Source organism: Pieris brassicae, chromosome 1 (genome assembly GCF_905147105.1).
Source record: "Pieris brassicae chromosome 1, ilPieBrab1.1, whole genome shotgun sequence".
Taxonomy (NCBI): Eukaryota; Metazoa; Arthropoda; class Insecta; order Lepidoptera; family Pieridae; genus Pieris; species Pieris brassicae.
The window spans coordinates 23,017,667-23,030,577 of NC_059665.1; the positions used below are offsets into that span (position 1 = coordinate 23,017,667).

A 12,911-nucleotide genomic window follows, 5' to 3' on the forward strand; every position below is an offset into this window, starting at 1 on the left:
TGACAGAGCGATAAAGCTGCAGCAAAAGTGTAGTCCTCAGACATAGAAATATAATTTATTTTATCTAGTACCAATTCACATTTTTATATTCAGACTCAGTATTACAAAAGAGATTTTTCCAGTGAGAAAGTTAGGCCAATAAATCAAGTTTCTAACTTCAGTAACGCTTTAGAATGCGGCCTTTACCATATTGTCGTTAGATTGCCGCCCACGAGAGAGTAGTAGTCCGTCGTCACCCTCAGTCCTTTAATGAGGTCACGGATTTATTTATTCCACTCGGACCCCGGGGCTGAGTTAGTTTTGCATATTCCGTTGAATTCAACTTTGAGGACGCTGAATAACTTATTAACGTCATGAATGCTCACATGTTGATGTTATTCGAATGTGAATTCATCATAAGAAGCGTGTTATTGTAGATGGTAAAGCTTGGATATACAATGCATTAGCATCTTAAAATTTCGCTCTATTTGAGGGTTTATGCTCGGGGTTGTTTATGGTTCAGGAATTCGTTTTTAAAACCGTGTTCTTAATAATGAATAGGACAAGGAAACAATATTATATACATTGTAGGATTTAAAAAAAAACGAAGAGGTTATCAAAACCGGTAATTTGTTTTGTGTTCAAACATAGCATCCGCCTGTGGAGTGAATTAATTGGTGATTTTGACAAGTGACTTATAGTTTGCCGCCGTGTCGTGACGTTTTTGCCGACTTCCGTAATAGCCTAATATTATCGTAATAAATTATCGTTTAATACACATAGTAATTCTCTAAGTTATTAATTTGGTCCTACGTCTGTAGCTGCATTTTGATCTCAATGCGACTGGAGTTCCCCCAGACTTGCCATTTTAATCAAAATCAACTATTCATACGGAAGTTATAGTTTATAGCTATAATTTTAAAGAAAATGTTACTTTTTAAGACTACTTCGTTGCTAGGTAACAAATGAGTCAAGTAATAACCGTTTTAAATTAATGTTATAATGAACGGTAAGATGTGACAACTTATACCACTTTTTAGGAACCTTAGTTGTCAATCAATTATTGATACAAGAAGATAAAATAGTCATAATGAAACGTGAAGGTAATGAGCATTAAAGACTAATTATCTGATCTCAGGTTGGCATTGAACCACTTAACTCGTGGATCATAGTTACCCGATCAGTGTCAATGTGCCTAGTTAACATTTATAGCCTCAAATAATTATATTTGGTGGTGACGTGGGTCATTGTAGCCTTTATAAATAAGCACATTGCGTATACTAGTATTTCGCAAATATCCACCACAATAATCTTTTTTAATTCCAACCAGTGGAACTCTGGAAGAGTAACTAACGTGTCAGTAGCTGTATACTTAAAGGCTTCTAAAAATCCTACACACAAAACTAATTCCTTTTTTGCATCCAGGGTGTAAAGGTGTAATGTGTCAGTATATAAGGCTTAGGCATAGTTTATTTATATCATCGCAACTAGGTATTTCCACCTAATACCTGACCCGTATCGAGAAAGGGTAAATGTGTTAGCTCAAGAATTTAATGTACCATGATTGATCACGTATTTATACAGACGAGGGTTGTTTTATTTATATGCGTTACGCACATTCAATATCTTTAGCAATAAATTATTAATAAAAAAAAGTATTAACGGCATCTTTAGTTGCAAAGTAAAAATATACCCCACTCCTGTTAGGTAACAAGATCCAAATTTCAATAAAACATGTACCTCGGCCAATGGACTTATATTCAGGTCATGTAAAAAAATAACCTCGATAATCTTCTTTTGCATCGGGAGTTAGATCTTTATCCTAAGTCCAGATAAATTTATAATCTTTATCTGAGATTCCATTATAATATATTCCTCACCACAGATGGTATTACTTTTTAATTGCTTTATAAAAAAAAAGCATTTTACACTCTATGCCTTCCGTAATATTATTGTATCTAATGGCTATGGATTTCTCATTTTAAATTTATTTAGCGTAAATACATAATGTACATATTCACAAAAACTTTACAAATGGATCGCTGGATACAAAACAGATGTTTCTTGAGAATTCATTATTCAATCTTAGTCTGAAACTTACATTACAATATTTATTTTTGGATTTAATGTAAGTTTTATTTATTATAGTAGAGGTCAGTAAGTAAATATAAAAAATGAGGTTGACAAAATATATGTGTATCTTCTATCTATATACTGTATACAGCATAGATAATACATCTTCTATCAATATAGTTAAGAGTCCCCGAAGATAATCTATTATAGATAGAAGATATATATTAAAATAGATAGATATTTAAAAATTACACAAACTAAAACTCAGAATTGCCTAATATGTATTATAAACCGTATACCATTTATTAGGATAGCTTTTTAACCAGTGTTCGCAACCAAATGGCAGGCCCGCGCGACATTTAACACTTATATCTTGCGTTTAAAACAACGGTGCTGTGCACCATTTTTTAATCCAAGTATGTGTTTAATTACACAAGCCTAGTACCGTAGAGGAAAACATCGTGAATCGTGTGTCAGGACCTCAGTAATCTCTCTCCTTATGTAATTTAGTAAGCCAAGAATATTTAACACATGTCAAACTTTACGTTAACTTGTAACGAGAAGATCGAAAAGAGCAAGAAAATTTTATTTCTCTTGAAATTAACATTATCCTACGGCGTCGTGTCGAATATTCCGTTATACAATTAATCGACACTTATAAGGAGATATAGATGAAATAGTGGGATCAAACAAAAACTTTTCCCCCATACCCCAGGCGTGATGTGTTAGCAGGCCTTATTTATTACTAGTAATACGTTTGTGATTATTAGCAGGTCATATGTCTGAATACATTAATGAATAGTTTGGGAATACAATAATTAATTACCAGTACATTATTTCGTGGTTATTTATAGAATTTATGTAGAAAAGTAATTTGTGGTCTTATTTAATTATAAAGACTAAAAAGTTGTAGTAGTAGTACTTAAGTAGTGATATGTAATGATTTAATATTTTAAAGTTATCAACACTTTAATAAACGACCACCAAAATCTTATTTTAATGTTTTTACATTAGATAGGTTATAACCAAACTTTGCCCAGCGTAAATAACAAATAAACAGCAAATGTAAGACGATTGGCGATCTATTATCGTACGTATTGTCGAAACGTGACCGCTAGGTTAATCGTTTACTAACCTTATCAGAAGGGGAACGCCAATATTATCACACAAACAACAGTCACTAAAATGCAAAACAACACAATATGAATGCAAGATTATGTCAAGAAGTAATAAAATACGTTTTCGGACACTGTGTACATGCGCGCGAAACAACACACACGAAACACAGACAACGCGAGTTCGCAAACTGACTGAAAGTGGAAACTGGAAAACCGATGTCTATGGTGACCCACGCATGCGTACTGCGCGCGGCCAAGGTTACGCCTCAACTCTATACTTTATAGGTTTACGGATTTTCAAATTGTTGAATTGACAGTTATATTTTAAATAAAGTTTGTTATTAATTAGTTAATTAAAACACACAAAGCATAAGAAAACAATGTATATATTAATGATAAAAACAACACTTCCTAAATGCCACAAACTCACTTACCAATTGATTTATTTTAAAACATATATAGAAAAAAATATATCGAAGATTTAAAGCTACAATAATGTGGAATGTAACTAATAAAATAAGCTAATATTTTTACAAAAATATCATGAGTCGGTGGCACTTTGAGTATCATGTCAAAATCACTAGAATAGTAAAAAATATTTTACGTATCTTCGTGAACTAAAGTCCATTACTTGTAAAGAAAAAAAAAACAAAATAGATTTTATAAGATACCTTTCTGTAAAAATCACATAAATCAAGAAAACTTCGTGAAATAGTAATAATTGTGCGCAAGTTAATAATGAACCGAAGACCATACATAGCCTGTTTAAAAAGTTACGAATTTAAAAAACAGTTTAAAAAAGGTACCTTACCTTAACAACAATGTTGATTAAATAATCAATTCTTCAATCGAGATCGATATTAATGAGACCAAATAAGTTTTTGTTGACTTACTACTTGAACGGTCATATAAAAACATTAAAAAAACTTATTAGATTGTAGTGTTTAAAAAATAAGTTACGTTTTACGTAGAACTTAGCGCCATCTACCCACCACTGGAGACAACTACAAATACAGGTTTGTGTGTTAATATTATAACAAATTTTATATTAAATGACACCTAAAATTTATACTAATGTCGATAGTATTTCAATTTCCAGATAAGAAAACAGTAATTTTCGATAATAGCAAATCATTAAAAAGCTATTTGGGGCTTATTATACGTTTTATGAATTACTGACTAACGTACTAGATAGTATCAAAAAATAATCACACAATGATCAGTAAAAGAAAAGCCAAATTTTTCCTTCTTCACTTATGCCCTAGTTTTTTTTAAATACGTAACTAGATTTAGTAAAAAAAAAACAGTCGATATACTCTGAAAAATATTTAACATATATATGCCTATTTTTATTTAGGAACTTTAAATAGTTAACTGACCCTGTAAAGGTATATATCATTTATACTTACGAAAAACAAAAAACCTGAAAACTTAAATCCTAATTAAATAACATAATAAACTCGTAAAAAAAACTTAATAATAAATTTCATCAATAATTACTATATGATTTAACTGGTCAATGCTGGACCGATTTAGATGATTTTGAGCACCGTAGTCGAATAATAGAACGACACGTCGTTAACAATGCCAACAAATCTTAACTAATAACTTATAACGACAAAAAATACTGCCTGATGATTTTGCTCAGGAAGCAAACAATAGAACCTGCTATGTAAATAAAAATAATGAGTCTACTACTTCTACACGCACTAACTACTAGTTGATGATCTTTAAACTCTCAAAAAACTTTACAAATTCTTCGCCAAGGGAATCATCACGTGATGCGACTCGCTGCAGTGTCGCTTCAGCTCAGTGTACTTCCTGAACTTCTTATCGCAGACCAAACAGTCTAAGATGGTGTTCCTGGCGTTGTGGGCGTGCCATTCGTGATCCCACTTGTCCTTCCAGGACTTGAAAGTCGTCGCACAGAACCTGCAGTTCACGTGATAATTTCGCTTGTGCTGGTTTTTAAGGTGCTTATTGAGCGTCGAAGGGAAGTGGAACTTTTTGTTGCAGCGCGAGCAAGACAGAGGAGGCGTTTTGAAATGCAACTCCATATGTATGGAGATGGTTTTCTTGGAATTGAACTTCCTCTTACACAGGTCGCATTCGTAGCGAGATTGACCGTGGAGCTTCTTGTGTTTCGAGAAGTTGCTCGAGTCGCTGAAGGACTTGTCGCACAAGAGGCACTTGTAGATCGTCAGCTTAGCGTGCTCGCGCAGGTGGGCCTTGTAGGTGTCGACTCTGGAGAAAGTGGCGACGCGGCAGATGTCACACACGATGCTGAGGGTCCCGTCGTCGTTGATCGGGTTTTTCGCGAGGCTCCTCTTGATGACGTGTTCTATGAGATGGCGCTTCATGTCACTTATCCTGTCGAACTTCTTCTTGCACACAATGCAAATCTGGAATAGAACATGTGCATTCACCGAATAAATACTAAAATAATTTTGTTTATTAATTATATAAATTACGGCAAACCGTAAATCGATTCAGTTGAAAAATACTTAAAAACAAACGCTATATTTAATCATTGATCACACGAGTAGAAAACAAACATGTGGAAGAATTGTTCTTCTGTGGGGTTACCAGTGTGGACTCAGGAAAGTGTACCATTCCTTCAACCTAAACGGAGGACCTTTAATCGACCGAACCGGTGACTGGCCCAAAGGCAAAAGTGGCTAAGGTAGAGATGTTGAATATAGGCTCAGAATTGGACTTTGATAGCACGATTTAGAGACTTGATCATACCGGTTATACTATATATATATTTATCACAAATTGTAGATATCGCTATAGTATATAGAATACACAATCAAACATTAAAGTAGAGCTTACCCGGGACATTCGCTTCTTATGAGATAGCTGTGGATTCATAGAAAAGAACCGATCATCAGCAATCTTCTGTATGATGGGATCACTCCCACGAACAGTGCTATCTTCGAACAAGTCCAAATTGACATCGTTGAGGATGTTATCCACACTCTTTATTGAAAGGTCGTCGTCCGAATTTAAATTGTCTATTATGTGCTCGTCTAGGTGTTTCAAATATTCTTTCTCGGTGTTAAATTCCGCGTTGCAGATGTTGCAGAAGACAACGCTGTGAGTCTTTACTTTATGCTTTTCTAGTGCGTCCAAGCTTTTAAAACCTTGGCCGCAGTGTGAACAAGAAAATTTTGGGCTGTGTATTCGTGAAATGTGTCGATCCAGCGACGGTTGGTCGTTGTACGTTAGAGTACACTTTGGGCAGGGCAGTTGCCTATTGTGTATCGACATATGCACGCGGAGAGTGTATTTAGTTCGAAGCACTTTATAGCATTTTGGACATTCCAAATCGGGGTCATTGTGACCTGGAACATATATAATAACTATTATCATATACATACGATAATATTTATTACGCCATCCAAGTAGTAACAGCGGGTTTGAAAAAATAATAGTTTTTAACGCTATTATAATGCGATAAAAAGAACATTTTATTGGATTAAACCGCGTATAATAATTACAAAACTTATTTGACACTACGGGTGCCTTTTGGCAAGTATGGTTGACTAAGTCTTCTAAAAAAATATTTGTATTTTTTTAAATATATATATAACTTATAAATAAACAAAATAAGAACAAATAAAAAAATAACATTTAACCAAAGTCCAACAACAATAGTGTAAGAGAAGAAATGCAAAAGCAACACTATATCTAATATATAAAATTCTCATGTTACAATGTTTGTTCCCATACTACTCCGAAACGGGTCGACCGATTATTATGAAATTTTTAAGCCTGAGAATCATGTACTATATATATTTCAAACCCCTAAGTGATAAGAAGATTATGTGGCATTAAATACATACAGCCCTAAATTTTCACTCTTCTATCCCCATTTTTTTTTCTATCCTAGAAATTATTTACATGGCAAAACAATGTTTGCCGGGTCAGCTTACATGAATGGCTTTAACTTAAATCTCTAATTTAGTATGACCAGTAAGTAGGCTATAAGATCCACATAGATAAAGTTACTTAGGTAAAGATATAGAAGTTATATAAACAAACACAAAAATAAATACACACATACCTAAAACATGTTCCTTAAACTTCTCCAGTGACTTGAAAGTTCTCTTGCATGTATTGCAGTGTTTCAAATTAACCCGGGATCGTTTCTTGTGGATATTGGCATGCTGTCGAAATGCTTTTAACTTATCAAATGTCTGCTTGCAATTTTGACATTGATATATCTTCTTTTTACCAACATTAGTAAATTTTACAGAATCTGTGAAAAAGCAATTATAATATACAATCATTTACTTATATAGTACATTATTTTCTGTTGAAATGTAAATGATATGAATAATATAAAGCGTATGAAAATTTTACAGATTATTTAATTTAGTCTTAATGAACTACTATACAGTTAGGTAGTCTATGCACCTACATATATATATATTTGTAAAGAGTACATTAAGAATTAAATTAGACAAATATCTTTACCAATAAGTAGTAGTAAGATAAATTTTACCTTCTATTATTTTTTTGCCACCACATTGCAGAGAAGAATCCTTAATTTGGTAAATTGTCTGACCATTCTGAGAATTGTCTCCAGCAAACACAATAACTTTATTTTGTTTAGGCGATGCAAAGTCGGACATTAATTGCTTTAATGCACAATTTTCCACAATTGCAATACTTTCTGTGAGGGAACAAGCATTATCTAAGTCTCTGCATTTATCTATCCCACTATTATTTTCATTAATTTCATTTTCATAATTTAATTCCCCTGAAGTATAGTAAGTGTTTTGGTTTTCAGCAGAATTTTCATTAAAAATTTGTTCAGAGCTTTGACTGTTAAAATTATCATTTTGTTGGCTGTCTTCTCGTTCACGACTTGTGGATTTCCTAAATTTTTTGTGCAGAAATACAGGCTCTGCAACCTCAGAGATTTCATTTTCTTCTTCTTGGTAGGTTGTGGGTGGAAGTTGTAGATGCTCAGCAGTTATATAAGAAAACTGTGGTTCTTGGTACAGTGAACAACCTTCACCACATTCCACACCTTCAGACTGGTATTCATATGGGCTAAGGTTCAACCATGTTCTATCATCATTAATATTAAAGGATAGATCAGCTTCTAAAAATGCGTCATTTTGCAAAATAATTGGATTAGCGGGAGCTTTAGTATCAATGACTTTGAGGGCGATGTAGCCCTTATACACAGTTGTCCGTTGTTGATCTGTGTTGTTGGAAAGAATGTCGACATCAAGAAATAAATTTTTATTGGGCCCAAAGTCGTGCTCGAATGTTACACACCATTTTGGAACGTACAGAACTGGATATGGATGTTCTACGACCATCTCAATTGTTTCACTATCCATTTTCACTGAAAAAAAATAATCCATCGTCACAGTGCCAATAAATTTCTATTTGCGGTAAATTATGAGTAAAGGAGGTAGTGAAATTCAGTTTAACAAATTATAAAAATACTTACGACCTGCCACCCACTATGAACGAGTTTAAAATTGAAACACCACCTTTAAAAAAAATATGAGGGGCATTTTGTCGGTACCAGGCGGTAGGAATTATTGTACCTCCAATTTAAAATATAATTTCAAAATGTTGAACAACTACTGTTCTAGGTACAAATAGAAGGCTTTATTTTTTATTCTATTAGTTATTAACTTTATTATTCCATACAGCAGTATAGTATATTCAAATATGCGTATTTGATTGTTTCATTAATAATAATAGTTAAGCTAATTTTGTATACCTACCATTGTCAAAAATTTAATAATTTTTAAATGTCATTATGACGTAATTGTTGCTTTCATTTTGGCCAATTTCCGGTAATTATAAAAAATTGTTTGTTCTTAAATATCGATGAATCGATTAAAGTTTTACGAATGTTATATTAATATGTAATGTTAATGTTATGTAAATGTTTTTAAGATAAAACTTAAAGTTAGGTTTTCTAACTGTAATGCTACAAGACTTTAATGCCTGTATGTAATACACTATAATAATAGTGTATTATAATTGCATTATTTTGAAGCAAGCATATTACATTTAAAGAAGCATATTACAATTAATATGTAAAAGCAATTAGATTCAACATGCAGGGTTCATCAAACTTATCTAGATGAGACAACAATAAAGTCAAGGGTAAAGATTCATTAACACAGCCCTATCTCCTAGCTGATATACATCTAAGAAATATTTTTAATATAAATATGGGATTTCTTACCATTCCTATATCAATTATAACGAACTTATTCAAACAGGTGCACATCTATACAATACGCCTACATTCACAATGTATTTTAAAATCGCAATCGTAACGTTTTGCCTAATTTTAAAAATAGAAGGTGAATAATAACTCGTATAAAATTCAGTATTAATATGTGTTTTATAAATATGTATATTTTACATTATTGTTCCATTTTTAAAGGAGGTTCTACGGTCCAGCCATACAATGTAAAGGATTTTTTATCTTCTCGTATAGTCGGGGGTATAGAAGCCTCTCCTAGATACGTCAAGCAGATGCCCTGGTGTTTGGCGAAAGATTTAAATGGTTGACTTGTGGTGGATCTATTATTACGCCAAGACACGTTCTGACTGCCGCCCATTGTATTGATCCTTACATCGATCGTTGGAGCCCAACAGGACTTAATCCGTGAGTAACACACACTTTAATAATGCAGGGTTCATATCATTGAATTTAATAATGTTCCAATATTTAAAAAAAATATATATTTACTGTTAGTGAGTGACAGAAATACTCTATCAACAAAATATTATTGCGATAAAATTTGTAGTTGCATTATTGTACATAATCAAACTAGTATGTTCCACTTATTGTTCCTTCCCGGACTATTACCCCTTCCCGGCAAAAACGCCCCGTAGCAGGTCCCGACATGCCTTAACGGATTCGGGCGATCCCATAATGAAAATGGTTAAATTGGTAAAATACCATCTTAATCGGGAAGCGATTTACCACCCCGCGCAGCCCAAGCCGAGGTACGAGTCTCGGAGACGTCCTTGAACCAGTGGCGTGAAAAGCCCCATCCCGACCGAGCTACGCTCGCCAAAATAGCCCTACCAGAGCTGTAAAGGCCCTTAAGGCCAACAGTGAGATTCCATGAAGAAGCAGACGATTCTTTGACCCTTGGCGGAGGGTGTTGTAGTGAATTCTAACTTCTAATCCAACTTCGCCCGAGTGTAGTTAGTGAATCGTCCTCAAAGTACGGGAGCGTGACAAATCACTTGTATTATTCCAGATCATTACGAGGTTCAATTGGTTCAAAGTACTGGGTTTCTACTAAGTACATCATCGATTTTCAAGGATTCGTCAACCATCCTAAATGGAATTCATTTACGATTAAAAATGATATTGGCATACTGATAACAAAGAGAGAGATACAGTACAATGATGTCATCCAACCCATAGCGTTGAGTTTGAAGTTTATAGACCGTTCAGTGACAAGTTTTGTCACCGGTTGGGGTGATTTGGAGGTAAGTCTCTTTTCTTATGCCATTTCTTTACCACAACCATGTCTAGCGATAACTCAACTATTGCTAATCAAGTCTAGTAGGTGCAATGTTTTGGATAATTTTATCTAGAATCGGAAATATTATCCAGCAACCACTTGTGTCTTTAAATATACAATAAAATCAGCCCGAAATATGGTTCCTATGGACTATGGAAGTACTTCGATTCTTAAAATTTATTTTTCTCTGTTTTCAGGTGTTTGGACAGACACCTGATCGTCTACAGATGTTAATTACCAGCACTATAACATCTGAGCAGTGTGTGGCATCAGTGAGGAATTATACCAGCGGCACAGGAGTAGCTGCACCTCCTTATGATCCCAAAACAGAGATTTGCACCTTACTTTCTAAGGGTCATGGGATGTGTCATGTAGGCATTTATTTGTACATTACAATATTTATTAAATTTCATTAACTTTTCCGTAATAAAGCTAATTTAATTGCGATTCAAATTACAAAAATAAAGGCTTATAATACCTTGAAAGGTAAATCGTATATTTTGCTCAGAGAATATTAGTAGGCGTTTCATGATTGCTATTACAAGAATATATTATCATGTCAGGATTATATTTGTTGTTACCTTTACATACATTTGAACATAACGTTTACCTTCTTTAACATTTTTATTTACAGGGAGATTCCGGCAGTGCTTTGATGACCTACTATGGACTTCGTACGCAAATTGGTATTGTGTCTTGGGGTTTCCCGTGCGCACGCGGCGCTCCTGACTTTTTTACAAGAGTTAGCGCATTTACTGATTTTATTTACGATGTTGTGAGGCCATTTTCATTGCAAATTCAATAAGACACTGCACCAACTGAAGATACACCCAATTCGTTGCTATGTTATAAAACATTAAGTGTTCTATCTAAAAATTAAGTTAATAAAACTCTTTATTTTAAAAATATTGTTTGATTATATCTTGTATTTGTATTATATATACCTAGTCCAGCCATAAAGTAGGCTATATCATTTTAACTAACCATCATTTGAAGTCAACAAGAAGTCAAGGTTATAGGTTGAAGCGTCGAGGTCTGGGCTAAATGAGGGCCAGTCAGGCTTATGTCCGGAACGTTGGTTTCAAGCCAGTCTTGGTTAGTTCGTGCCTTGTGACCAGGTTCAGGAAAGTCCGGGGAGTGTCCTGCTGGAAAGTCCACGGTATATTTTTTTTAAGTGTACTGCAGAGAGGTTTCTTTAGGACTGTGAGCGTACACTTTATAATTTTTCTTATTGTAGTGATCTTCAATCGTTAATTTTAATATTCATCGATCATTGCAATTTATTTTCTTTAACACCCCATTCCATATTGTAGTTTGATAATGAATTCTTCTGTATTTTTTTTATATATGTGAGACAGAACCCTTCTGTAACTCTGTAAGCTAGAAACTTGGGTTAGTGAGAAACCTCTATAAGAGAAAATGAGATCGCTTTCTTGAGTCTCTCACTTATCCAGGATCGACTGTATATTATCAACCTCCTTTTTCTTTTTTTTGATTCAGTAAAGTAGAATTCTTGAAAACGATTCATTTTAGGAAGTTAAAGAAGCTACACAATGCAAAGACTCGAATTTGATTTGTTTCCTCAATTGATTCTAGGAACAAACCAGATTATCGAATTCTGATTAGATATCCACTACATTATATATTTGTATATATGACCTTAAGCAAAGTACTAATTATTGTATTGGTCAAATAGGTATTTCAATTCCTAAATATTGTTGCGTTATTTAAAATCGGCTGACTTCACAGTTCTAGACGAACAAAATGTTCACTTTAAATTACTTGCTGAATCTTGGTATACCTAAATATTTAATTTTTTTCATGGAATCTCGCTGTTAGTCTGAAGGGATCCCTGGAGTGAGCGAAGTACGAAATAAGGGAACAAGAATTTCATCAATTCATCTTTATATTTTATTTAACGTTCAAAGGTGCCATTTTAGGTGGTCTAAATGGAATAAATTATTTGATTTGACTTCACTTGACTTGACCGGATGAAATCGGTTTTTAATTTTTTATTAACTACTCATCATCATTGGATTCGTTATGTGTAGGCTTGTTTGTCGCTAATTGGATGCTTTTCCGCACCAACAGGTTAGAATGATATTTAGCCTTGTCAAAATGCCATATAGACTCCTAGTTGATCCATTGCGATTGTAGGGAGCTCCAGGTCAAGGTGGAGATCGACGATCCTCACGTAGTAGGGCCGTTGGCA

General features: G+C 33.9%; 2 protein-coding genes and 1 pseudogene across 5 annotated transcripts in view; 1 reads left to right on the forward strand and 2 right to left on the reverse strand.

Moving 5' to 3' along the window:
- The window catches only part of LOC123707048 (1-phosphatidylinositol 4,5-bisphosphate phosphodiesterase), a 44,980-nt gene extending 41,633 nt beyond the window's left edge, over positions 1-3,347 (reverse strand). For both annotated transcript variants that reach the window (XM_045656818.1, XM_045656826.1), the window contains exon 1: positions 3,188-3,347. The gene's annotated coding sequence lies outside the window, so the exon portion shown is untranslated. The remainder of the gene's footprint in view (positions 1-3,187) is intronic.
- A 1,174-nt stretch (positions 3,348-4,521) lies between these two features.
- Positions 4,522-8,694, reverse strand: LOC123709501 (zinc finger protein 85-like). Of its 2 annotated transcripts, XM_045660902.1 has the most exons (5): positions 8,644-8,694; positions 7,681-8,535; positions 7,240-7,434; positions 6,006-6,517; positions 4,522-5,572 (listed from the first exon to the last, which is right to left on the reverse strand). In XM_045660902.1, the coding sequence occupies exons 2-5, from the start codon at positions 8,528-8,530 to the stop codon at positions 4,919-4,921; spliced, it is 2,211 nt and encodes a 736-aa protein (XP_045516858.1). In that variant the 5' UTR covers positions 8,531-8,535; positions 8,644-8,694; the 3' UTR covers positions 4,522-4,918. The 2 variants fall into 2 exon arrangements, with proteins under 2 accessions (XP_045516858.1, XP_045516851.1); XM_045660895.1 differs by lacking the exon at positions 8,644-8,694 and having other exon boundaries at positions 7,681-8,583.
- A 771-nt stretch (positions 8,695-9,465) lies between these two features.
- Positions 9,466-11,504, forward strand: LOC123712913 (annotated as a pseudogene). Its single transcript, XR_006754138.1, has 5 exons — positions 9,466-9,517; positions 9,601-9,825; positions 10,430-10,664; positions 10,897-11,070; positions 11,334-11,504. The product of XR_006754138.1 is annotated as a chymotrypsin-1-like (transcript).
- Positions 11,505-12,911: the final 1,407 nt, after the last annotated feature.